The sequence below is a fragment of the Corvus cornix genome, chromosome 8 (assembly GCF_000738735.6).
Source record: "Corvus cornix cornix isolate S_Up_H32 chromosome 8, ASM73873v5, whole genome shotgun sequence".
NCBI lineage: Eukaryota > Metazoa > Chordata > Aves > Passeriformes > Corvidae > Corvus > Corvus cornix.
In genome coordinates, this window is record NC_046338.1 from 12,041,709 (window position 1) to 12,069,347 (window position 27,639).

The 27,639-nt window shown below is 38.8% G+C and overlaps 1 protein-coding gene across 2 annotated transcripts; it reads left to right on the forward strand.

Moving 5' to 3' along the window:
- GIPC2 (GIPC PDZ domain containing family member 2) lies at nt 1–27,077 on the forward strand. Of its 2 annotated transcripts, none has more exons than XM_039556312.1 (6): nt 1–320; nt 8,768–8,953; nt 12,374–12,554; nt 15,823–15,932; nt 16,640–16,721; nt 24,477–27,077. In XM_039556312.1, the coding sequence occupies exons 1-6, from the start codon at nt 81–83 to the stop codon at nt 24,629–24,631; spliced, it is 954 nt and encodes a 317-aa protein (XP_039412246.1). In that variant the 5' UTR covers nt 1–80; the 3' UTR covers nt 24,632–27,077. The 2 variants fall into 2 exon arrangements, with proteins under 2 accessions (XP_039412246.1, XP_010407307.1); XM_010409005.4 differs by lacking the exon at nt 1–320 and adding an exon at nt 357–486.
- The last annotated feature ends 562 nt before the right edge of the window (nt 27,078–27,639 follow it).

Genomic DNA, 27,639 nt, shown 5'->3' on the forward strand with positions numbered 1-27,639 from the left:
GCCGGGGCGGTGCCGCGCCGGGGGCAGAGTCCAGCACGGGCGGCCGCGGCGGCCGCAGGAGCGTGGGGCCGGTGTGGAAGATGCCGCTGGGGCTGAGGAGCAAGAAGAAGGACAAGTCCAAGGAGACCTTCAAGCTGGTGGAGAGCGAGGCGGCGGCCCCGGCCCCCGCGGCGGCCCCGGCCCCGTCCGCCGGCGCGTCGCGGCTGCAGTTCCACACGCAGCTGGCTCACGGCAGCCCCACGGGCCGCGTGGAGGGCTTCGGCAGCGCCCGCGAGCTGTACGCCCGGATCGGCGAGGCCTTCGGCATCCACCCCGCCCAGGTAGGGCCGGCACCGCCGCGGGCGCGCCCCGCCGGGCCTGTTGCCGCCCGCCCTGCCCGTGGGCATCCTCTGTCGTGGGCTTGTGTGGACGTGCCTACTTTACACTGCTTGGGAGATAAAAACTCCCTTTTTTATTCCAAATGAGCGTTACCATACGAGAAAAGATGTAAGTGTGACTGCGTTTAACTCTTCCATGGTAAAAGCAATGGTCCTCTTGACCAAAACTGCAGTGTCTCGGTTAACCTGTTGCCAGCTGCTGTTTGACACAGCTCTTAGGGACTGCTTGATTCCAGTTTAAAAAGGGACAACGGATCTATGAGGGTAAATACGCAGAATGAAGGCACTGGAAGGGGAGGGGATGTGGTATAAATGCCCTAAATCATACTACGTTTTAAATTTTCGGCCGAATGTGGTATTTGGAAAGTTTTCTGCTTTGTCAGGTAATTATTTTTAAAAGGCTCACTGTTCAGGTGGAGTTATTTAAGTCTGTAACAGGATTTTTTTTTTAACTCAGCTGCCTTTTTGATCTTTTTTTTTTTTCCTGAGCCATGTTCTAAACATTTATTTGGATAATGACTCATTTGTGTTTTTAAAGGCATTGTTTTCTCTTAGTTAAAAGGTAGTGGCCATATCAAGTTCTTCCTATGTGGTGCTGTGAACCTTAACCTCTGAGTGGCAAATTGAAACAAAGGGCTAACGTTTCATTATGCCTACGTGTGGCTGTACAGCTTTACTTGTTTTGTTCTTTGTAGATGACTTTTTTAGAAGTTGTAAAGACTACTACTACAACAGGCTTTGTTCTGAGAGTTTGCTGTGGCCTGATGTTGCATTTCAAACAGTAAATTGTCAAGGGAAAGTGGCAGTAGTAGTGAATACAGTTGAACCAGCCACTGTTGCATTAAGTAATTGAGAGGCAATGCACCCATGTCCCAGACCTTCCCACCTGCTTTCTGACCTTCTGCTCCTTTGTTTTCTTTTCATCCTGAGCTGCTGTTCCCCTTTTGTTCTGTTCCATCTCAGGCATACCTTTTATTCTCAAATTCTCATAATTACCAGATTGTCTTCTATTTTAGTTTTCTTCTTTTCACTGTTGAACTTTTGGCTCCACTGACTTGAGAAAGAACAGCATTCACAGAGAAACTTAATTTTGTATGAATGGTGTGATCCTGTTTCTCCTGCTAGATGTATAATCTGACACCCTCAGAGGTTTTAGAGGAAGCACTACATATCATGGGCACATATTGCCAGCCTTGTGCCAGACTAGAGAAGTTTCTTATTTTCTTTTTCTCCCTAATGTTCCATTCCTTTTTTTAATTTTTATTTTTTTAATGTGGCTTATTGCTAAAAATGGATAGAGAATTATTGCTAGAGGCACTGAACTTAAAATCTTTTACTCTAGAAATTCAGTTGGCCTTAAGAAAATTGTGTGAAATTAAAGTAGTGATCAAAAATATTTCCTGGTGTGAAGGTGGCATAGCAGAGTGAAGAACATAGACCAGAGGGTCATGCAATAGAATTTTGGATAGACAAGAAAGATCAGTGAACAGCCAAGAAATGAATGAATTTAGAATTTATTTTAAATGGTATTATCTATTAATTAAAGCTGCTTTTGGACAGATAATCTGGTGTAAAGAATAATGCCAGAAGCTACATCTCAGCACACTGAAAGACGCTGAGGTACTCCAATGCCATTTGTAGGTGTTACCTGTCTAGGAAAGTTTCAGTGACCCAGCTCTGCTGAAGCCTGTGGGCAGCGTGATACCTGACTGCCTTTGGAAACAGCTCCTATCACAGCGATCTCTACCCTGTAGGGGCTGAGGTGGAAAATAGTTGGAGGGGAGTGGTGGGAAAGAGCTCCGTGTAGAGAGCATTCAGATAACTTTTGCAGAAGTGAATACATTTAATATGATATGTGAGTTTACTGCAGGGTAGGCAAGAGTATGAATTCTTGGATAAGTTCCTGCCCAAGTGTTTTAATAAGATTCTGAATGAGCTATACTTGTAATCTGTCACTTCTCCTTTTGACTCCACATGGTTACAGCACCTCGTTTCCTCCTTGGATTACATCTCACAGGACCAGCTGAGTTTAGCTTCTGCTAGAGAATCCTTTCCAGGTTCTGTGATTGACTGCCAACAGTGACAGGGAGAAGCTTATACAAAACACAGTATTTGTTGGACAGACATTGGCAGAAACTTCTGTGCAGACCTGGATCATGAGTAGTGTAGGACGGGGACAGGACAAGATGGGTATAGCTTCAAAGGGGATGTTTGCTAGGTGTCTATGAAGGAGTGAGACATAACAGCAGCTTTCTGAGGCTTTTCCTGTGCTCATCGTTTCTTGTAGATATTTTATTCTTCACCCATCTTCTGAAACATGGATTTAGAAGAAACATAAAGATTTTAGTTATAGGCTAGCTGTGTGGAATGGGTGGAATAGGAAATAATTTGGGCCCCGTGAGAGTTAATTAAAGTAGTTAGGAGAGCTGGACCTGAAATAGGGTTTTAGATGTTAGTAACTGATTACCAAATAACTGATGATCTGTCATTTGCATGTTTGCTTAGCTGTGCTTAGAATGAGGAGTAGAAACATGGATAAGTTGGTGTATGGAACAAGGACAATTACCAATTTCCTCCCTTTGTGGGAACCCATCCAAAAGTCATGCAAGAAGAAACTTAGAGGTCACTAAAGTAATTAGGATTGTTAAAACTCAGAAAGGCAAAAAGGTCAAAATGAGAAAGATGAGTTACTTCATCTTTTTTGGGACCACTGACCCAATTCGAGACCACCGACTCAATTCAGGACACACACTACGCATGCTTAATGACATTTAAACTCATTTCCATATGAAGCGGAGAATGGGAGGTGTTAATGTTATGAATATGCATTTGTATTTTGGATATTCATAATTTTTGGAAATAAAAGGTATTATGTTTGCTTGTATCGGGGCCTGCATCTTAGGGAGCTATCCCATGCAGAGCCTGGCGCCAAATAAACATGCACTTTCTAACTCTAAACTGTTAGAGAGTTTTTGTCTGTCTCAGTTGGATATCAATATTAGATCGATATTCATATCTTGGTAAATCACTTCCTCGATGAATATGTATCTGTTCCCCCTTTTGAAGCTGAGGGGTAGGCAGAAGCCTCCCTTTCTGCCTATCTCTCTGACTTTTACCATGGCCACCATTTCCTCTTTTACTGGTCCAACGTCACTGTTCTTTCCACAGGGAGGAGGAGTGAATATGGCTACTAGCAGTTGATTGTCATTGTCACTGAAATTCTGGGAAAAATAAAAACTCTCCAACAACATCTTTTTATGTTAGAGAATTAAGGCATTGCTTTATTCTGGCCAGGATGTGCAATAGAAATCATTTCATCTACGCGTGTCCGAGTTGTGCAGTGAAAATCATTCTATCACACATAATCCTCTATCAGAACTTTTCACACATTTATACAGACAAAACCCAAACAAATTCTTCTTCATTGGTCTTAAATTACACAGTTCTTAGTATTCGATCTCCTACTGGTTATTGATCCGTTTGCATTCAATGCTAATTTGGTCCTCATTCTTCAGTTCTCTTATCAGTCTTTTCCCAGACCAGGTGTCTCTGACCGTGCCAGGGGGTGATGTTGGGGGATAATGTCCCTTAATGATCATTAATGTTCGCTTATCTCCTGTGTATCTTTTGGTTACTCCCAATCTGTGGATGTTAAACTCATCGGGCCTCTCCTGGTGAAGAGTCTTGTTAAGAGAATCTTCAATTCCTCTCCCCTGGCAAAGGAGAACAAACCCAGGGGTTTGTTCTGACTAAAGTTACATAAAAAATTTTAGAAGTTGGATCTTTCCAACATCGTTATTATGAGTGTTGTTTGAGGTAGATCACGCTGTTGACTTTTAATTTGCTTACTTCAACAGGCTTTCAACAAGAAGGCACAGAGCTAAAAAAAATATAGATAGATGCAACTCTTAACTAACAACACAACCCACACACAGTTACGTGTGTGTTTCTCTTTGCATAAATAATAAAAATATCTACCCTTATTTTTTCTATGGAGGTTGAAGTAGGAAAAGTAGTTGGAAAAAGTATTTATCTGTAGCTTTGGCCATTTAGGATTACTACTCCTCTATGTTAAGAATGTAACAGGGAATGTTATGTTCCCTGTAAGGGTGAAAGTGCTGAGTGCAGCCTGTATGATAAATAAATGAGCACTGACTGAAGGACAATGTGGGTCTGTTAAAGCATTTGGTGGTGGTGTGCTCCTGTGAGAGCACATGGTAGGGCTTTAAAGTATTCAGGGTAGCTAATCAGGCGCTGAGAACGTGGATATTAAAGTCCAGCTGTAGCAGGGATATTTCTTCATCAGATGAGAAGGGAATGGTAACCCATAGAAGCTCTATGGACTTTTGGTTTGTCTACTCGTAATTTGCACTTTTGATTATTTTGTTTGCTTTGAGAGGTGACATATGGTGGGGCTGGTGAAGTAAACTTAATGCTCAGTGGGTGTATCTGTCCAGAGCCCTTGGAGGTTAGGGTTTCTTTCACAGTGGAAGGAATTTTGCATCACAAGGATAACTCAGGAAAAGAGATACCTTTCTGGCAGCAGTAAGGGCAGAAATGCAGCTCCCTCTTTCTCTTCCAGAAACAAGAGTTCAGCTGCTGAGCTTGTGTGTGGGCTGTTGTTCCACAGGCCTTGCCTCCTCATGCTTAGCAGTCAAGTATACCGTGAGGCTGTGCCACATTAAACTTTCATAGAAGTACTTGATTTAAACCTGTTCAGTTTAAACTTTTATGGAAGACTGCTGACAAATAAGCCACTGCTGAAACTTGTGTTTCTGAACAAAACTGTCCTTTTAACAATAAAAAAATCTGAACTTAAAACTTGGGTTTTAGAGAAAAGGGTCAGCTTGTGAAATTGTCGTCACCAAAATGCTGGAAGTTTTGTTGTTATGCTTATCTGTTGAAACAAATTGCTCACAATCTCGCCTACAGATTGCATACTTTAAGTGAGCAAACTTAACACTCCCTACAAACCACCTCCTCCCAACCCTATGGCAAGAATTGTTTCCCTAAGCAGTGCTTAAATGTCACACCCGTATTGCATGTGATGCTTTCTGTGTCTTTTTCAAATACTTTAATTGAAAGCTGAAATTTGAAATATTAGTATGGAAATAATTACATGGAAGGACTTATGCTGTAATACTGGTGTACTTTCGGTTAAAAAAAGAAAAATCCAAAACAAACAGTAAAACACTGTTTATTTTATAAGACTTTGAATGTATTGACCAAGTTGCATACCTGACAGTACCAAAAGCACATTAGAACTTGGAGGAGCTGGTTATTCTTCCTTTTGCTGAAGCTGGTCAAGGCTCCCACATTTTCCTCGGAGAAGATAAAGTGAGTAAGTTACGTAGAAAATGCGTTGGTGATTTCTTGATATGATGACATACATCTACATATATAGGGAAATATGTCAGTGGGTGTTACATCTTGCTCAGAATTAAAATTCCGAGTTCCCTACCTCTTAAACAGAAAGGGATTATGATCTCCTCTGTAAAGTTACCTGAGATTTTTAATACATTTTCAATAGCTTCTGTGTATGTAGTCTATCAATCAACTTATTGTTGAGTCCTTTTCAAGGTGTGAGCTCAATATAGAAGATAAGAGTATAATTAATATACATTAATATGCAATATGGTACTGCATATATACTTTATATAACACATAATGTAACCCACTTTTTCTTAGCTAATACCATTTCTTTATATAACACACAGTATAGCCCTGGTTTTGTTGGGTAGTGTGGTCTCTTCCAACTGAAAATATGGATGCAGGGAATAATCTGTTAGTAATCTTATTGGACAAATCTATTTCATAAAGTTGTGCATAAGGCCCTAGTCTCCAGCCACATGGAACTCCCTTGTTCTGAGTGCTGTAGAAGATAACTCTTGGTGAAGGAGGTATCCTAGATACTTTGTGACTGATGTAACAGTTCTGATTTATAATATCTTGCTAAAGTTGGCATGAAATATCACAGCACTGGTATGCTGAGTTAAAGACCAAATGCCTATGAAGGTTTAGGGTAAGGACAGAAAAGACTTAACAATGAGAAATGCACATTGAATTTTTTTCTTGCTTCAATTTTGGATAAATAAATTACTATTAAAAATATTCAAAAGTTTGAGTAAGTGGAAGCTGTTGTTTAAGTATTCAAGTATATAATCTGTCATTAGGTGCCAATATTAAACTTATGTAAAATCTATGAAAAAATATAATTTTTGAATCAATAGGTCTCCGTTGTGTACAAATAAAGCTATGCTATAGATAAAAAAAAAAGCTATGCTGGTAGATGGTGTAGTGGTATATCTTTCTGGGTAGATACATCTTTAGTACATTACTCTTTGCATATATCTGTTCTGAGAAAAAGCAGTTGTTCACTAAAGAGGATGAAGAATGATTTAAGTTTTATTTTTGACTGGCTGATGCTCTCAGAGCCTTGTGGTTAGCACAGAACTGACTCACAAAAAATCCTGCAGACTTATAGGCTGTAGTAGGAATGCCATCCAGATGAAGATCTATAAAGAGAAACTCTGGATCAAGTTTCTAAATATCACATTTCTGCTCTGTTGCCAATTTTATCTATTCAAAGGTGTGACAGTATTTATTAGATGATTGTCTGTTTGACAAGGTCAGATGAAGGATGCTAATGTCTAAAAGGTAAAGACAGTGCTTGTTATTCATCACAGGAACAAGGAACAGAGTTGCCATTTTAAACTGGCAAAGTTATGTAGCTTGAGAGAGCTGAAAATGTGTATGTGAACTTGATAACATCTGTTTTAATTTCTTGGTTTAAAAAAAGAGCTTGTCATTAGAGACTATTATTCTTATTTATAAAATAAAATTCAATTTTCTACTTAAAACCAGATTAATTTCTCTAGGTATTGTTACTGCTGGAGTACTGTTTAACTGAAAACCTTTGCATTACCTGAGCAAATAAAACTAATGTCTGTTAAGGGTGTGCTGTTACGACTTTCATTGTTGAATAAGGTGTTAGATTGCAGTGGATGTTTGATGGATTAGATGAGATAAGCAAGTAGCCATTGAAGTAAGGCTGTTTGGTGGGGGGGGTTTGTATGTTTTGTTTTTAAAAACAACAACTAAACAAGACCTCTATCAAGAAACACAATTTCTATATTAACTTTCAGTCTTTAAGATTAAAACCCCCATAGTTACAGAATCTAAGTTCTAGAAAGCTCTAGAAACTTGAATGCTCTCTGTGAAATAATTAGTAAAAGTATCCACCCTTTGTTTAGCTGGAATCAATTTAAACAGGTTGGTGACTTGCATTTCAGTTTTTCTGCTTTCGTCCAATGATGCCAGAAGGAAAGAGGAGGCATGTGTGGTGTTGTGGTGTGGAAAACCTGAGTCGTTTCCTCAGTGAAGTAGATTCTAGGGATTCTCCAAGTTCTCTTGGAGCACAGAGTTTCTGTGGTTTGGCTGCTGCCCTGTTCTCTCGGGTGCTGCCCAGGAGGAAGCTGTGTGGTTCCCTTGGCCCTCACTCCTCTCCTGCTACAGCTTGGAAAGCCTAAGGGAAGTGTAGTTACTGTAGCTGGGACGGAGTGTGTTGGGCTTGGCCGAATTCCTCCGTGCAGCTCGAAGGTGGCAAAAGCAGCTCTGTGCCCAGGCAGTACAGCTGATAACTTTCATCCTGCCTATGCCCAGGATGACAAACCTCCCTGCTGAAGAACTGGCATAAGTGTAGGGAGAAAAAGGAGTGTCTGATACCCAGTGCTGAAGGGAAATCCCTCGGAAAAGCTGATTTATAAAGAAGCAATTTGATCTTTTTATTAAGCCTTGCTTTTACTAAGCTGGAACAGGCATGGCCCCAACTCATGCTGGGGAAGGGTAGGAACTAAGCAAGGCCATTGGAGACACTGTGCTCTGAGCTAATGGAGGAACACATGGAGCAATACAAAACATTTCATGCTCTCTCACGACTATTTTGTTTTGATAAGCTTTCTTTTTTTTCCCATTAAACTGCTTTCAACCAATCAAGTTTTAAAGTAGTCCCTAGTGATCTTTGAATCGTGTGGAATTTGAGGTGGGTGAGTGATGAAGCAAAAGATGGTGATGGCTCTTCAGTTTGCTTACTCTAACCTCTGGTGCAAGCTGTACCAGCTCAAGATGCCTCTCTCAGGGTTGGTGTGTTGAGATGAGGCTACTCACACAGGTAGGTCTCTTTCCTATGTTCCCTGCCAACTCTTATCTGCAGTTTGAGCTACTGATGCTTTCTGTTGTGTGTGGATGGAGAGTATCCCCTCTCCTGGAGAAGAGGTATCATTTTGTCTATGGACCTGTCACGGATGCCTGAACCGTGCTCTCATTTTATCTTCCTATCAAGCTCACCAAACCTAATACACTGTTAATGTGTTTGCTTTCCTTCTGCACAGATCATGTTTTGCACTTTGAATACTCATAAAGTTGATATGGACAAGCTCTTAGGTGCACAAATTGGCCTTGAAGATTTCATATTTGCCCATGTGAAAGGACAGCGAAAAGAAGTGGAAGTTCTTAAAACTGATGATTTGCTGGGGCTTACCATTACAGACAATGGAACTGGCTGTGCCTTTATAAAGGTAAACTTAATTACCAGTGAAATACTTCATTCTATAGAAGCTCCTGTTACTAGAATAGGTTAATTATTGCTTTAATGATCCTTTAGAACTATAAAATCCTTTATTATCATATATATGGTAACTAAAGAATAAAGTCTCTTTTCTTTAGGTATATAATTCAAAATTAGTTTAGCTATTCTGTACTGCATGTCATTCAAAATTAGTTCATTTGTTCATTGCTTCTGTAATGTGTATCAGCTTTACAATGCAACTATTGTATCTCCTGAGCTACTCTGAGGTGGTAGGTGTTAGATACTGCTTGCATCTGCCCCCTCCTGTTTTAAAGTGATTTTCTGATGTCATTTATTAAATGCTTATAAAACTTCTGTCACTCATGTGATAATGAGATCATGTTCTTTCAGTCTTTGGCTGTTCCCAGGGCAGAAGAGTAGGGGCAAATACAGTGGTTTTTCAGTTTTCCAGTATTGTTGCCTTAGATAGGGTGAATTACAAGGATATGGATTAACATAGTTTACCACAATTAACTTGAGTAGCAAGTATGGGCAGTAACATACACAATATATTAATCATAATTGCTTTCCTTCTTCTCTTCTATATGACCTAGAGGTAGTATGTTTTGAGACAAGCAGAGGCTGAGGAAATGATGCTACTCTTCTTGCTAGACTAGGTATTAGGAACCTTAATCACATTTTCTGCCTTTTTTAGATTCTTTGCTCTAATATACTCCAATTACCCATTATTAGTGAGGCATTAGTAATTATCTTTGATTACTGCTGCCCCAATCACTGTTCTCATTGTAAACAGAGCTTCTTGTATGGAGAGGCTGTATTTTCTGTTCATTCCTTAGCTACCATGGGTATAAAGCAAGACATGATTTAGAAATCTATTTGCTTGTCTTTGTCATGGAAAAACGTGACTGAGGTCATGTTTGTGAAAGTCAAGATGCAGTGAAGGTTTCACTAAGCATTTTGGCAAAATCATAGCCTAACTTTTATGTTTGTAGACAACTGTGAACTTCCAGTGATGGCATCTATGCAGCCCATAACATTCAGTCATGCTGATGCTTATGTGGCATTTTAAAAGAAGGCATTGAAAGCAGTGCTTCAGTGACCAGCATCCACGAGTGCAGCACTGTGCAGTGACACTCCCTTTGTGCTTGGTTGGTAACAGGCAGAGAACAGCCATCACATAGACTACTGCACAATTGGAGCACACTGGAAAACCCTCACCATGTTAGCCAGACAAGCTGTAATTTCCAGTAAATAGGGTAAAACTCCTCTGAACAAAAATATATTTTTCCTTGTACTGGTCTAATAATAAGCATTGTAATGAAAATCGTGTGATCTTCATGGGAATGCACCAATTTTAAGAAGTTTCTAAGAGCTTACTTTGTTTGTTGTTGTTGCTGCATATTTAGCTAATGAATCTTTTAAACCAGCATAGAAAACACATTTACAAAAGTAAAAGCTGCATATTTTTTTACTGGTTGTCTAGGTAAATGGCTAAGCAGAGACTGTCTCTAAAGTTTTATAGAGCTGTTTTTGCTTATATACATGTATTTTCCTTGAAAAGTTGTAATTATGTCCCATTCCTAATTAAAAATTAATACTAAATTTACTGATTGGTGGGTTGTTGAAGGTTGCTATGGGTTGCAGTAATTTTACTGCATTTTGAATAACAGGGAGGTTTCTAGGCTTGATGTGGTAACCCAACCAATTTTAAACCTGATGCTGAACTGCAGGTTTTTTTCCTATGAAACTTAATCTTGTTTTGCCTTACCAAGAACAAATTTGCTTTCACAAATTTGTTTTTGGGGTACATGGGCAGGTGGGGAAAAGGAGTCAAATTAGTATTCAAAGAACGGCAGTAGAACTTGAAGTATGACTGAGTGGTGTACAAGGAGACATTATCAAAGGGGGTAGGCATTGCGTAGGAAATATAGATCCTCATAGCTTTTCAATGGACTGTAGAGCGCTTGAAATACAGGCAATTGCCTCTTAATTACTGTGACAATGTAGCTTGTCTGTCTCAGGCAGTTAACTTGGAGTGATGATAAAAAGTGACACAAGTAACAGTCAGCGAATATTATTTAAACAGTTTTAGTGTTGGGATCCAAGTGCAGAAGAAAAGCTATATGAATATGAATTCAACATGAAGACTAAACATTAACTGAAGCCTGGTGGGACAGTTTCAAGTCCCAGTAACAGAAAACTCATTTGGCACCTGGTTTCTGGTGTGCACGATACCCACATCTGCATTCACCACGAGGCTTCTGTTTGGTGCTATAAAGAGTTAAACTCAGCCTGAAGCTTAAAATCATTGCAGTGCACTGTAGGACACTGAGCACTCTCACACTTCCCACTGACTCTCAGATGGAGGCACATGTGTGGGCTCAGACATGCGCGCAGGGGCTGGAAGCAGCTTCTGGGAGGCTTGCACAGCTAGGCTGGCTGTTACAGTAGGAGGTGGCAATATGTTTATCTGCCTTGTCTCACTGTTACCTCACTCAAAGTTAGCCTGAACAACGTCAGTCATTGTTGAAATGATTGTTAATCAGGAACACATTAGAAGGAAATTCGTATCTCTGCTAAATATAAGGTATTTTACTATGTCACAGCTTTTCTGTTTAATAGCCATATAATAATGGTTTATGTGATGTAAGCACATGATGAACAAATATGACAGTATATAACAACAATAAGCAGAATCACTGAAATTGAAAGTGTGATAAATCATAGAGATATTTTAAAGGTTTTTCCCCATAATTTTTAAATTACACTTCACAAAAGCTGTAACTTCTTTTATGACATTTAGACTATTTGTATTTTCCATGATATGGCAGTTAGAAGATTTTCTTATTCTTTATTATTTCAGAGGAAATCCTTTAATATACAGCTGTATAGCTTGATGAGAAAAATAGTAGTTTCACCACTGGGGATGGGTCTTATTAAGATCAGCCCTTTACAGTATGTAATATTTTACTATATAACACATTTTTAAGTCCCTGGACCATACTTGAGAAGAGAAAAATTCTGCTCCTATGCTTGTCAAGCTATTAAATAAAAAAACCCCCAAAACTTGAATAAACATTCACATTACTGAGATGTCTGTGATCAGTTTTAAAGCACAAAAAATACTAGGTTATTCAGAACCTTAATTTCTGAAGTATGGTTGCATTCTTTTTTTCCCCCGGCTGATTTTATATTCAATGCTTATTAAAATACTTTGTTTGAAAAATAATGCTTTCAAAATATGTTTTATGATAATCTTACAGACAAAACCCATTGCTGGAGTAATAAGCTCAGTGGTATTGATATTGTTAACTGAGATTCATGAAACTCCGTGGTGTCACCTCTTAAAAATTATCACCTTTTAAAGAAATGTTTCTAATTCTGGTGGTGTTTTTTTTTTAAACAATAGCGAATCAAAGAAGGCAGCCTTATGGACCAAACCAAAATGGTCTGCGTGGGTGATCACATAGAGACCATAAATGGAAAAAATGTGTCAGAGCGTCGCCATTATGAAGTTGCCAAAATGCTAAAAGATCTGGAGAAAGGTCAGAAGTTTAAGCTGGAGTTGGTAGAGCCTTTGAAAGCATTTGGTGAGTGACCTGACTCTCCACCTTGTTCAGTAAAACACCTTGATAGTAAAATCCCAACATTGCATTACATTGTAAGTTTGTTTTCAGAGTGCAGACAGGTGTCCACCTAAGGTAACATAATGACTACAAGGAAGTACATTTGGTTTTTTCCTTTGAAGTGGAAGATTTATGAATGGATTTTCTTCCATCTTGCTTTCTCCAGCATTCATATGGGTGTGGGTTACCTCAGCCTGAGCCTTTGTCTCAGTCTCTTTTGCCACTACATGATGTTGCAAAATAAGTACAGGAATGGTTTCATAGGTACAGTTTTAAGGCATAGATTATTTCACTAATGTCCTGGTTCTTGAAACTCCTTTTTTCATCTATTGATTCATAATCCCTGTTGTTCTGTGTGTCAGACTTTTCTATTTCTGTGCCCTTTACTGGGGTCTGTGCTTTCTAATGCTGAAGGAGGCTGCAGAAAACAGTCTGGGATTCCCCAGAGCACCTCCTTTGCTGCCTGCCTGCCTGTTCTCCCTCTCCCCAGCCTTTTTTTGGATCTCCAATCATGCAGCAGGTGTACTCAGAATTGGAAGAAAGCAGAATGGCAAAGCTCTGTCTTTACTTGCCACCTGCATGCTGTGAGCAAGTGGTGCTTAAATAGGATGAATGCATACCTACTGCGAATTCTTGTATATGTTAATTCTATCAATGTAGCAAGCAAACAAACAAGGTTGGTTTTGCTCAGGCAGTCAAAACAGAGACCGAGTTACAATTTTTATTGTCTCTATTTTTTGTATCTCCCCCAAACCATGTAGCATTATCCTGTAATAAAAACCTCAAAATAGTGCTAAATCATAAATTTGTATGAGTTCTTCTGCACATCTGCAATAACAGTCAATTCAATATCACTGTCTTCACGACAGCAGCAAAAATTCTAAATGTTTATTTTTCAAATGGTTTTTTATGTGTTGGTAGGTTACAGCTACTGTCATACACCAGTCTTGACACTTGGTGTCAGAATAGCAGCAGGAATTGAAAATGAGAGAAATGCAAAGATTTCTTTTTGCTTTTGGTGCTTCTGTGAAGAATAGGGTTATGAGCTGATCTCGAATGTGTTTGTGTATAAGCCAATACTCCTGTTAAGTAAACGTGTATGTTATACATTATGCTAAAGGATTGCATAAATTGTCTATCAAAATTAGTAATGCAGCCATACCTTTTCTTTAATATGGGCCTATAATTTGTGTCCAATGCTTAAAGTGTTACACAGTCTGTTTGTAAAGAGCAGGGTAAATCAGCATTTGATTGATGACTTCAGCCATTATTTAGTAGTATTTACTTTAATCAGGTGACTAAGATACCTTTTAGTCTGCCTGAGATGTAGAGAAGAAAATGCACTAATTTCATGGCAATATCTTTTTTCTGATATTAAGAGGCAACCAGAGTTTTGTGAAATGATTTTTGGAAGATGCATGTTATTTTTTACCCTACAGAAATTACCTTGTAAGTTGCAGTCCTTAGTAGGTTAGAAGGTCCTGCCTATAGCCTTAGGTACAGTTGGGCTTTAGGCACAAATTTATTCAAGATAGTGCTTAAGCTGCAGCTTAAGCACTAAGAATAGCCCCAGAGGACATGACAAACAAGATCCTGCTGGACAAGTAGGTGCTGAATTCCTGTTAATTTCAGTGGAATTTGGTGAGGGTACAGAAATGAGACACAAGCCTCTGTGTGAAATTATTTTCATTTTTCATCCTCTCAACAGAATGTGAAAGAAGTGTAATTTAGTGATTGGATATCTTTCTACTATGGACATGCAGGCTCTCTCAGCTACTCTAGGCAAGGCTTATAGCACAGAATTAAAGATTTGTACCAGTCACAAGCTGGCCCTCTATGAATTGTGAATAATTAATAGAAACAAAGTAAAGGCAGCATAACACAAACTCTGCACTTTAATTATGTCAACATGAAAAATAGTTTCTGTGATAGCCAGAGTGCTTTGGTCTGAAGTACTGCAAATAAAGATTGTGTCAAATCATGACCTCTAAGGTGATAATGGTGACAGAATTTGAAAAATATGGGTTTTTTTATCAGGAATGACTTTTCGAAACAAATCTAGCAGAAATGATGACAATCTTAAGGATGTTTTAAACTGTCCTTGAAGCAATAAAAGGATTAAGAAAAAGTGTTGATCCTAAGAATATATATAAAGAGACTGTGACATACCTATTTGTAAAATAAAAGCTAATAAAATTTACTTTTCAAGACCTATTCGGCATAATAACCTAGATTTGTGACTGCTTATGCAAGAATGACGAGTTGAAATCTATCTGAGCAAAATTAATATAACATCTTAAAGCCTTGCCTTCAAGAAGAGCTTATTAGAAAGGCCTGCTATTAAGAGGAAGAATAATCTGTTAGAGAAAACAGGACAATTAAAAGCAGCTCTGCAAAATTATCAACTCTCTTTTAGCACTTTCCAGATTCACTATGTAACTCCCATGTCAGTGAGTAAATTAAAGCCTTGCCACTCTTGAATGTAAAATTGTGTCCTGGAACAAGAAACCCAAAACTAACATGATTCCACACTCCATTTTGCTAACTGGGGTGCCCTTGCCCAGGATTAAACAAGAAAGGCTGAATTCAGGTAAAAAACTCTGTGTAAACCCAGATACTCTTCGTAGAGATTTATCAGCTGTGAAATAATTTTGGTGAAGCCAGTGGAAAAACTCCTGCTGGTCTGCTTATGGACATTTCACCTCTGTGACTGCTGATAAGCAAATTGTTAGCTCAGCTCAGTGTGGCTCATCATCACCTGCTTAGCAGGAGTGTTTGCACCATTGCATCAGAGAAAGATGGAAATGTTGCAATGCTAAATCTGCTATGTGTTCTGCCTGTAAAGACCAGAATAAATCAGCAGTTGGCTGGTGACTTCAGCTGTTATCTAATACTAAGGTGTAAATACTTACACTTTTCTGTAGAATGAGGAAATAAAATTACACATGGTGCACATATGAAGTAAATGCCATAGGCCTGCTTAGATATATTGGTCAGTGGAAGTCCTAGCCTCAGTGCAGTTGAGCAGATATCAGAATTTAAAGACAACAAAATGTCAGCAAAGCTATACTTAGAAAACACTTAATTTATAGTTAAACTTTTACATAGTCTAGATCTTGATTAGAATAAAATGTGAAGATAATGTAATAACCAAAGCAGATACATCATATTCTGTTGTACTGTATACTTAGTTCTGTTTGGTATTTTACTTTTGTTATTTTTTTGTCTTTAGAAAAGCTGGAACCAAGGACCAAAGGTAGAACTCTGTCAGAGGCTAAGATCTCCAAAGGGAGAGAAACACTTCGCCTGAGAGCCAAAGGCCCTGCTACTGTGGAGGAAATGGTATGGTGTGGTGTATGCCCTTCAGTAGTTTAATCACCTAGCTTCTGATTTATTCTTCCCCAAGGCTGATAAGTAGGGTGGAAAATCTGGATGTTACAAAGCTTGTGGGACAAAAGAGAGCAACTAAAGTTGATGACTAGCAGGGATAGGATGGGGCTGAGGAACCTGGAAGCAGAGAACCTATATTTAGATGTCGTGGATTACATGGATGAATTCAAGGTAGAGTAGACCAAGGAGGGCTGAAAAGAGGGAAGGGGATGAAAAAAGAGGTGGGATGGTTGAAGACTTGGTTCCGTTTCTGGCACTGTGAAGTGTATGTGGTTGTTGTAAGGGTTGTTGTTAGGAGAGGCTAATTAGATACATTGATATGAATTTGTGCAAAACCAGGATTAGAGTTTGGTGAATAAATGTTATTTGTTCTGGGCTCTTCTAAAGCTAATGAGGATTTGATGAAGATCTGTATTAACAGGAGATATAAGGCCCCTGCTCAGTTTGAACATGTGAGCTGTGTGACTTGGTATTAGGAGGAAAGCTCATGTTTGTGAGAGGAGGGAAAGAGAGTGGAATAGTGTGTTTTATTTGTAGATTTTGTAAGTCTTGGTGGCCAAGATGGGAGTAGGGATAATCACTGGCACATCGCTGGTTATTTTGAAATCTGCATGGATATAATCATACTTCTGCACTTTTCTCCCTTTATTCCAACAAAGCCAACTGAAGTTGAAGAAAAAGCAATTAAAAAAGTGGATGAGCTTCTTGAAACATACATGGGCATAAGAGACGTTGAATTAGGTGAGTTTTTAGCAGATACATTACTACAAAACTAAATAATTTCTCATTTTCTCTAGTCTAAAATTTATTGAGTACTTAAGTCTCTGGATGTAAGTGAAACAAAATTTGTCCAGCATGCGGTCTCAAAAACTTGCCTGTATTTCTACAAATGTGTTTGTCTGATAAAAGACAGTGGATTGAAGTGTCCCACTTCAATCCTTGTGATGTAATTAATTAATCAATCCTCTATTCTTCCTGCACATTTTCTATACACTTTTGCATGAATTTTTTAGTTGTTTGCTATAACTGTCACCACTGTATTCTTTCTGACTTATATTTTCTTAGTGGATCTCGTGTGTGCCATGATTAAGGATTCCTAAGGATGTTTATTTGCTTTTTTGCCTCTTGGCGTAGACACATCAAAGTTGATTGCTAAGGTTTGAACCTGAGATCTTCATCAGTGAACAAGCAACTATAATAGCAGGGGAACTGACAGAATAATTGCACAAATTGATCAAATTCTCTAAAACCTGTGTTCTGAAGAACATGAGAAAACTTGTAGAATATTTACTAGTTGTTAGAACCATTGATTTATAATGAAAGAAACTACTTAACCCCAGTGTCATAAGTTCCTTAAAGATGCACCAAACTTGTCCTTGTAGCTGTTGCTTTTTTTTTATTATTCTGACAACAACTACATAGGAATTTCTGCCTGTGTGGGAAGAAGCTGCAGTCTAGCTGTTGTAGCCAGCTGTGGCTGTTGTAGTCCTCCTAGGATCTTGTGGAACTGCTCATACTGAGACAAAGAGGAAGGTATTTATTGTTATGGTAATATCTTAAAAAAAAAAATCAGCCAAGAATTAAGAAAGGATAAGCTAAATGTGATCTTGAAAAGAAAGCTTTCATGAGAGAGAAGTGGAGAAGGCAAAGCAGAAGAGAAAATAAGTCTGGCATGAAGCTCCAGAGAGCAAAGCAGCAGGGCTGGAGGGGCAGCAGTTAGCACAGAGGAATGAGAACAAAAGGTGGTTATTTGAATAGCCAAAAGGCTTTTGCTGGCTGCTCCTACCAGCAAGCATCTGATTGGCAGATTCTACTAGTTTTCTCGAAAGAAAAATGGTAGGTAAAACAGTATTTGTCCCTCAGTCTAAGGCAGAAGTGGGCTTCCTGGCATAGAAGAGAGGGCAGAGCTGCCGAAAACTTGAGTTCTGTTTTGTTCGTTCTATCTAAACTTTCCTGTTCCCAGCAAACTAGAAGTTCTCAAAAATTCTGTTCCCAGCAACTCTAATATGTGATGCTCTGCCATGTAATATGCTCCTGGGAGGCCTGCGTGGTGCTGATCCATGTTTAGGTTAGGGAGGATTCTGTGGCCTGTCTCACTCCTGTAACCTCTGTGCCTCAGTCCATCTCTGGCTCAGGCTTCAAAGCTCTGAGTCTCGTGCCATCTGTCCCTCTGGGAGCTGTTTTTGTCCTGCAGCTGTTGCAATCCTGGCTCAGGCTGGGCTTCTGGAAGCTGCTGTCCTTGCAGGTTACTTCCAAGGTCCCCAGGCTCCTTGCCCTACAGGAATAAGCAGCTAAGGTGGTCTGCTTTTGGTGTCCATGGGAGCAGTCCTGTGGGAACTGGTGTTCCCTGTGTTTTTGGCTCTCAGTACTGTAAACAGGATGGCTCTTGCACAGTAGACTGAGAAGTTCAGCTTTCAAGACATATGGCTGAGTTAATAGCCAAGCACCTGGTAGAGTTGTCCCATTAATTCCTTGAATTTCTGCCCCCCCCCCCCCCCCCAAAAGATCTAACACCCTTCATCTTTCAGTATGTAGTTCGGAAATTTTAAAAATGCCTTAAAAGAATACTTAAAGAAGGAAGAGGTCTTTGTTCGTAGAGAGGCTCTCTTCTTCCCAGCTGGGTGGTTTTGTCCCTCCCCTCTTTTTTTCCTCCCCAAAAGGTAGTGAAACCAAGAGAAGCTGTCAGAAATCACAGACTATAGGTTTCATAGTTTTAGTTTAGTAGCTTTAGTTTGCTCCTTTGAAGCAGTATCCTGAAGTTCAAATCTGAGAGTCAACAGCCAACGGTGATGACAAAACCCCCCCCAACTTTATAATTTAAAAACAATTAAACAGCTCTAGGATTCTTTAGGAAAGGAGAGCTAATCACCTGTCACAAATCTGTTCAATTAACACATGTCAGTTTTTCACATACTGGATGTGATCAGTCACCCATGAAAATGAAATATGAGGAAAAGATTCATTCAGAGAATGCCAATCATCACTTAGCTTGAAATTTCACTCATTACTCAAGCCAGATTAGTTGAAAATGCAAGTCATCACAATGTGCAGCTGACAAGTGATTAAGATCTCAATCATTGCTCACTTCCATGCACTTCTGTTTGTCAGAATCTTTGGATGTCAGTTAATGTTGCTCTTTCATCTCGATTAAAATGACACTTCCATGGTGTGATTGAATTCTAAAACAGTGCCCCAGTTTTAAGACATAAGTTGGAAAGAAAGGAAAGAAAAACTGATGTTAAATTACAGACATAATTAATTAAAGGTGAGATAAAGCCCTTAATTTTTGCATGGTTAAGTATCTTGACAGTTTCAAGAATGGCTGACTAAATCTACACGCAAATCCCTGAGCTGGAGCAAAATACTTGGAAATTGTTAAAGAAAATGCATGATCTTTTTTTCTGGCACAGTTTTTTATTTTGAGAGCTCTAAATGCTGTTGAGATTTACATACCTGCTTTTGGATGCATTTTTACCTCTTTACTTCCTTGCTCTTTTTTTACTGAGAACTGGACTTAATCCACAGAAGGGACAGTTGGCTCTGAAATTTATTCCTCAGCCATTTTATGGGCACATTAGAAACTGGGCCAAGGCTTGACTTCAGCATTCTTTAAAACATAAATGCACAGCTGAAAGATAATTCAGGTTATTTTAAATTCTATGGGTGCTTTCTGATAAAGGAATTTGAACAGCTGATTAATAGGAGTGACTCAGGAAACAGTGCTAGTGAAAAATATTGGCATTTATTTTTTTAAATCAGTAAGACTTGAATTGTTATGGACTGTATTTAATCCCAAAAGTTCTTGGTGGGAGGAAGCCTGGATCTAACCCTAGGATGCTACCAATTGTAAATGATGGCAAAAAGGGCTTCCTGTCCAAATATTTTTCAGCATCTTTTGGCTTCATCCACTGATACTTTGTTCTCCTTTGTTCTACTTTTCTACTTTTGGATGATTACTTCCTCTCTGTTGCTCCCTATAATATTATCAGACATGACATATCATAGAATCATTAGGGTTGGAAAAGACCTCTCATATCATCGAGTTCAGGCTTTGCCCAGACACCACCATGCCAACTAAACATAGACTAAGTGCCACACCCAGTCATTTCTTGAGCACTTGCAGCGATGGTGACTCCACTATTTCCCTGTGCAGCCCATTCCCATGCTTAACCACCCTTTCAGGGAAGAAATTTTTCCTGATGTCCAACCTGAACATCCCCTGGTGCAGTCATGGGCTGCCAGCTTCTCCAGGAGAAAGCTGTGGGGGACAGTATCAGAGGCTTTACTGAGGTCCAGGTAGAAACATCCACAGCCTTTCCCTCATCCATGGGGGGGTCATCTGGTCATAAAAGGAGATCAGGTTGGTCAGGCAGGACCTGTCTTTCCTAAAGCCATGCTGGCTGAGCCTGATCCCCTGTTTGTCCTGTACATGCTGTGTGATGACACACAAGATAGTCTGTTTCATAACCTTCCATCACTGAGATCAGGCTGAAATATCCTTGCATATTCTGTCTTTGTTTAAAAAATTTAAAAACTACTTTTCTACACTTTGGCTTCATTTTTCAAACTTACCATCTAGTCAAAATATCTTAACAGGTTTAAAACTGTTTTGTTACCGAAGCTTCTTCTCTTGGCTCACAAATCCAAACCATCAATATTCAGTAGATGTTTTATCTCTAAATGCTTTAACTGAAGTGATACTCTCCCTGAATCTGTTGTTTTCTTCTCCTCCTTTCACCAGACTTCCTTTCCCAAAGGATTTTATTGCATACATGCTGGGGTATATTGTTTATGGCTATTCATTTACTCTGAAAGAATAATGGGAGTTTTTTGAAAAAAGGAAGGACAGAAAGTCCAGTTAAACAAAAAAAACCCAAACTTCTCCACTTCAAGAAGAATTAGTACTTAAGAAAAAGGAGCAAGAAGAAATATTTCTAATAGTTCTTGAGTACCAGATCTGACAGTATTCAACATGAAACTTAAAACAATCTTAAATACTGGAAACTGCAATAGCATGCTTCATTTTCTGCTTTAGAGTGACAGGACTGGATAATAATATTTGTTACCTTTTGATGAAGGCAAAGCTTCTAATAGCATTACAGCTAAATAAATATGGAGGTTTCTGTCAAGACATCTGAAAAAAGCTTTTTCAGAAGTTACAGTGTAGGATAGATATAGGTAGCAAAACCACTATGTAAGGTAGATAATAAGAATGGCAGGCAGAAAGTAGCTTTCATGGCTTGTGCCCCATGTGTCTATTAAAAGTGAAAATAAGGATTTTGTGAAAGATCTTTGAAGTTATTTTAAAGGATCTATATTTAAAAAGCCAACATACTACTTTGTTCATATTCTGGGAAGTCTGATACTGAGCTGCTCAGTTAAAGTTGACAAGACTTCTAATTCCTTTCATCACTTTTAAGATTGCTGAACTTTTCACATTTTATGCAAAAACTTATCAGATATTCACATTGCCTGAAGTGAAATGAATAAAGGAAAATCTAAAAACAATTGAGGCTCTTTTGACTGTGGAAAAATATTCTATTGGAATAAAATTCCTGTAATCACTTATTGTGCAGCTCTTACAAGAAGCAGTGGGGAAAGGGGAGGGGAGTGGAGACAATTTGGCACGAAGCTGTCACCCTCTGAGAACCAGTAAAGTTTTCTTCTAGCTGGCAAGTATCTGCTAAATGCCTTGGCAAATCAGTAGGCTTTGATTTGCCTTGGGAATTCCACGTTGCAGTGTGTCACTGTGTGAACACAGCTGTGCCGCCCTGGGGATGCCGTCCCGCGGCTGTGGCAGCTACCTGGGGAAACAGGAATGTGTTCACGGGTGGCAGAGAAGGCTGGCCAGCTTTAGCATTTCTGGATGGAAGTAGTGAAGCAGGGCTCGGCTTCGCGCTGTCGGACACGCGGGTGGCGCAGGTGCTGCGCGGAAATCCGCAGGGAAGGCCGGCGCCCGGTGCGCGGCAGTACAGCCGCGCTGGCACTGGAGGTCAGCACCGCGCTGCCGAAAGCGCCCGGTCCCTCCGGCTTTCCGAGAAGCCTGTTTCATTCCATCGGGTGGATCTGGGAATGCGAATGTGCCTTAATAAATACAGTACATTAAATGTGCCTTGGCAGTGCTGATTAGACTTACTCAATACAGATGAAGACAGTTGTTTTTGAGGCTGCTTTAGCACGACAGTGATGTTCTGATTCCTGATTGACTGGGTTGAAAGTTGATCAGCTAAGTTTAGTGGATTTTGTTTTCAAGTTTTGTAAATCTGTAATAAACTAGTTTTTAGATTCTATTTCATTATTTGGGAAGCTAAATCTTTAAAGAAAGTTGTGTTTGAAGTTACACCTTCTGTTAATGACAGTTTGTTACATGCAATTCTGAACCTTCAGCCTAGGGCAGCTGGATTGTGATATGCTGTGTTGTCTTGTTTTATTGCTGCTGTCTGTGTCATATGGTTCTTCCATATCTCTTGGCCAATTTATCTCAAAAATAGCTAAATTCCTCACTCCCACACTGCTTGAACACTTGTGTAGATCCTTACTTTCTTGATGGCAGCTTTCTCTAAATATCTGGTATAACAATATCTTGACATATTTGCTCTTATATCACCTTACACAGCTCTTTTCTCTCCACCCTTCTCCCAGTGTCTGTAAAAAGTACGTTCATACCCTGCTTCAAATCCAGAAATCTGTGAAGTGTCAATTATACCCTTCACCTCTTTACCTCCAGGGTTCCACCCCTGTAAGTACCTTCTTATGCCACATTGACAGGGAATATAGAGTGGCACTGATAGGACAAATCCTTGTGTTCCACCTGTCAGGAAAGAGTCCCCTCTTTAATGCCCATTTCCCATCCAGACTTGTCTGAATCAGAGTCCCAGGAACTTCATGGGGGACACAGAGAGAATCAGTGCAACAGGGATAGGGTTTCTTCTGGCAGGAAACTGGTTTTGAGTGCCCTTGAGAACCACTAGTGGTGCCTGGAAAGCTTGGTTACCCTTGAACTGTCTCCATCACAGCAGTTTATTTGTCAAGATTTGCATAAATTTTCCTTGGACAACTTTGTGTAGTTTGACACACTTTTATTGTGTTTGGAGCCTCACATCTGAACGCAGTTAAAACCAAAACATCAAGTTTCCTCAAAATTACTGTTGTTGACGTTTACAATGTGGAATATGGCTCAAGCTTGCTTACAGCTTGTTACATGTTTGCACAACAGCAAGTACTGTTTGCCAGAAGTTCATAACTGTCAATAAATTTGAGCTGAGTTTTAGGTCAACAAAATAAAATTAAATAAATTTAGTAAAGGTTCAGAGTAGGGAAAATTTATTTTTGTTTTTATCAGAGAGATTTTGCCATGTTGATTCAATACAGTGCATGTGGTAGATGGCAGACTGCCCCAGTGAAGATGTTTTTCTGTGACTTTAAAACTTCCTTCCCTTTCTCAGGCACTGTATTATGTATTTTGCGTTTGGATATTCCTTTGAGAAAAGGCTAGAAGCTATCAAATCCTTCACTATGATGCTTGAATTTGATATGCTTAAGGAGAAAGTGGTGGTTATTTGATATTTAACAAAAGATGGAGGACATCTTGCAGTTTAAGGCAGGTGTGTAAAGTAATCACAAAATGAAGCAGATTTTGAGGTTTCATCTCATATAATACCATCATTTTCCTGTGAATTTGAACAGAGGCTGTGGAACAGAAATACAGGTCAGAAAATAAACTGTATTCAGCAGTGCTGTTTGTGCCGATTGTGTCTTGCAGAGCATTCTGCATCCTTCAAACCACGGTAGCTTGCTGCCAGTGGTTCTCTGGGCCCAGCTTAACCAGGAGAAACCTGTACACCGACTCTTCACCCCTCATGGAGGTGCAGGTGTCGTGATCAAGAGAGGTTTGAGCCCTCACAGTTTTCATTTGCTCTAATATCCATGGGTTGCCAGCATCCAGTGTTGTTTGGGATAGACTTCTAAGTTGTCCTAGAATCTGAGAAACTGCAGTAGCAAAAGGTGAGGGATGAGCACAGCAGCCAAGGAGTGAGTATCAAGCAGCAGCCCCAGTGTAGCTGTTTCAAAGCAGATGTGACACTTGATAAATTCTGGTACTTGTTTGTTAAATAAAAGAAAATGCTGGACAGTATTGGTATAGAAGATACCAGAGTTTACTTCTGTTGTATCACACCTCTGCTTTTATTTTCCTGGATACCAAGATGTTCCTAGTGTTTGGTGGCTCCAGTTCATCGTGCACAGCAGCAAGGCCTTTCTCTTGCTTCTGCACAGTTTGAACCACTTGGCTGAGATTTTCAGAAATAACTTTTTCACTTTCATGAGGCATAAGCGCAAACTTTATCCTGTTGAATCCTAAATTCAGCTGGTAGACTTTGCATCTCCCTAAGCTGACCTTACCAGGTTTTGAAAATAGACATCCCAAAGCTGTCTTGGCCCTATGTGTTAGCTGTCACTTTCATGATAATTACATTATTTTGTTTTGTTGCTCTTTAGCTGCAACAATTGTGGAAGCTGGAAGAGACAAGAAAAACCCAGATGAATTTGCAGTGGCATTGGATGAAGCTCTTGGAGACTTTGCCTTTCCAGATGAGTTTGTATTTGATGTATGGGGAGCAATAGGTGATGCTAAGCAAGGACGACTGGAATGAGAACTGTGCAGTTTATCAATCCCTGTTTGAAAATACAAGATGATTTGCAAATATGTACATCAGAATTTTAATAACTTTATTGGTGTAATTTCAGGGTGCTCTGCACAAGTATTCTGACCTGAGACTTGCCTTTGCAAAGGAAGGTTTCTAATAGAAATGAAGATAAACCCAAACTTCTGACAAATTCAATTTAAAACAATTTACTTACAGAAATCACTGTAAGGAGAGTATATATGTAGAGAGAGGTGATATATTTTTACAGAAATTTTATGAAAATTAGGTAATTTTTATTGTACATACACTTTGATACCAATATTCTGAAAAGTGTTAGACATATGCAACAAGAAGTTAGGATTATTTTATTACTTTGGAGAGGTTTATAAAGTTGTTGAGAAACTACCTAGCTTCATGCAGCAGTTCCCTGGTTTTCTGCTGTCCCTATGTATTTACCTAAAGCCTTAGGTTTTCTTACAGTTTGGTCTGGACATTGTCTTTACTGTAGGCAAAGCTGGGAAGAAGCTACCCTGTTTCTTTAGAACCCAAATTCAGGAAAAGAATTCTGCTGAAACATGAGAGCTAAGATCTTTGAATGAGAAAGACTTGCTTGCATTTGAGTCGTAATATGCTCTGTCTGGGTATTACTGAGGTAAGTAGAGTACAAATGCTTAAACCAGGAAGCTGCTGCTTTATTCAGATGCCATATTATTGCAATAGGAACTGAATAGGAAGAAATATATGTTAATTTTGATTACTATTAATGCATTTGAATAATATCTGTGATTTGGCACTGGAGACTACAGTGTATGACTAAGTGCTTAATTGATCTTTGCATATGCTAAACAACTTTTGGAGAGCCCGTGGAGTTCCCCTCTTGTCTGTGTTTTTTTTTCAACACGGCAACACAAGATAGACATTGAAGGTGTTCAAATCCAAAAGGTACTATAAAGTCACAAAGAATTGTAGTTTGGATGACAAAGCATGCCTAGACCCTGAAAAAAATGCTAAACTAATTTTAGATGTTAGGATTTTCAATTATATTGTACATAAATGTTTATTTTAAGTGCTAATTTTTTACTAAGAAATCTGAGAGTGTTGAAAAGGAAATTGAACAAGAATGTGGGTTCTGACCTGGGAAGGCGTCATAGCTCTTTAGTATTTTTATATTTGCATAAGAATATAAAATAATAATTATTACAAAAGTTTTTTTCTAAATCACTACCTGAAGAAAATGTCCTTCACTGTCTTGCAGAGATATCTTTAAAATAAAGACTATGCCAATAATTTTACATGTTCTATGCCAGTGATTTTTTTTTTGGTCTAAAACCATGACACTTTGAAGTATCATTGAGAGAATAGGTTCTTGTTCTCTTTACTAGGTTATTGAGGAAGGATTTGAAACTCCACTTCAGCAAATTTCTGTAAAACTTGAAAATAAAATTAAAGAAACTGTAAGGAGGTAGTAAAATTTTGTACATCTCTTTGCTCATTTGACCCTCAAGGAGATATTACTTTGCAAAAGGAGTTTGATAGCGTTTCTTCTTTTTTAATAATTGCAGATCTGAGCCCACAACCTTCTGTTGCAGCTGAGCATGCTCTCTCTTGTACAGGATTACTTTAGCTGATTTACTCATGGTAATGAAGGGCTAAAGTGTTGTGGGCCATATAATTTGTTCTTTAAACTTCTAGGTGAAAAGCAAAAAGGAAATGCCAAGAATTCCTTGTTGGTTTCAAATCATAAAACTCAAATGTCAAATTTTGTGGAAGTGTTTATGTACACTAGTGTTAGTAACTAACATGCCACTGATTATAAAATGTATTAAAATTTAGAGTTCCTTCTTTAAAAAAAAGAGAAAAAGTACTGTGGATAATGCATGAAATGTTGCCTGTAGCAGATAACCCCTTGTGTTTTGGCCATTCATTTTATTTTGAGAAATTAATGTTGTTCAGTCAATTTATACTCAGAGGATAATTTGTCTCATTCCACTGATAAAATAGTAAGATAAAAATAATCTCTGAAGCTCTAATTCTGCAGAGAGCTGCCTCTTGTCACAGTGGCCTGTTTTTGTGGAGTTTATCTCAGGCCTAAGATTTAAATAGGGATTGCAATTTTACTAGCATTTACTGCAATAAAGCATGTCAATATATCTTTTTCTGTTTTCTCAAAGCATACATGATTTCTAGCACCTGTGACATAATGGTGCCACTACCTAATTTAGCAGATTATTTGCATTTTCCAGCTATGCATGATTAAATTGTTACATGAAAATTGCACTGCCTTATAAAGCATGATAAATACTTCTCTCTCTTTGTAATGATTTGCGTAGTAAATTAATGTTGTCTTACTAATGACATACAGCCTTTAAAACCTAGTCAATAATGACACTAATGCCTTTAGATGCTGTGTACAGTGAAAATGTCATTAAATGTCACTACAAAAATCTCCCAAGTTACTTAGACATACTAGTTTTATTGAAGTGCTGATCAGAGTAGGACTATAAACACTTTGTTAGTGTGTGTTGCACATGGAGGTGAATGTTGGTGAACAGTCTGCTCAAAATCTGAGGTGGAATGACACAAAGCTTAACTCAAAATCTGAGGTGGAATGACACAAAGCTGTAACTCAGCCCGAATGCTATTCCAAAAGTGACTGATTCCTTACTTTTACAATTTGGTGCAGAGCCAGCAGAGAGCTGGCAGACAAATGCAATTTGTGTCTTTGCTTCCAGACTTACTGCTATGTTCAAGACAATGGAAAACACACCACTATTTTTTTTTCTACTTTTTGCAGAGTCTTTAGGTGCAACAAGGGGATTTAATGAAATCTGGTGTTCATAAAGTTCTGAGCTCATAATCTTAAAAATGTGATGAGTGATGAATATTTTACGCTTTTAAAGGAACAAATTTTGCAAATTACAGATGTATCTTTTGTGACACCTTTAATATGCCAAATTATACTTCAGTTAAATCTGATTTTATGCAACCGTATTCATACAGCTGTTATTCAAAGA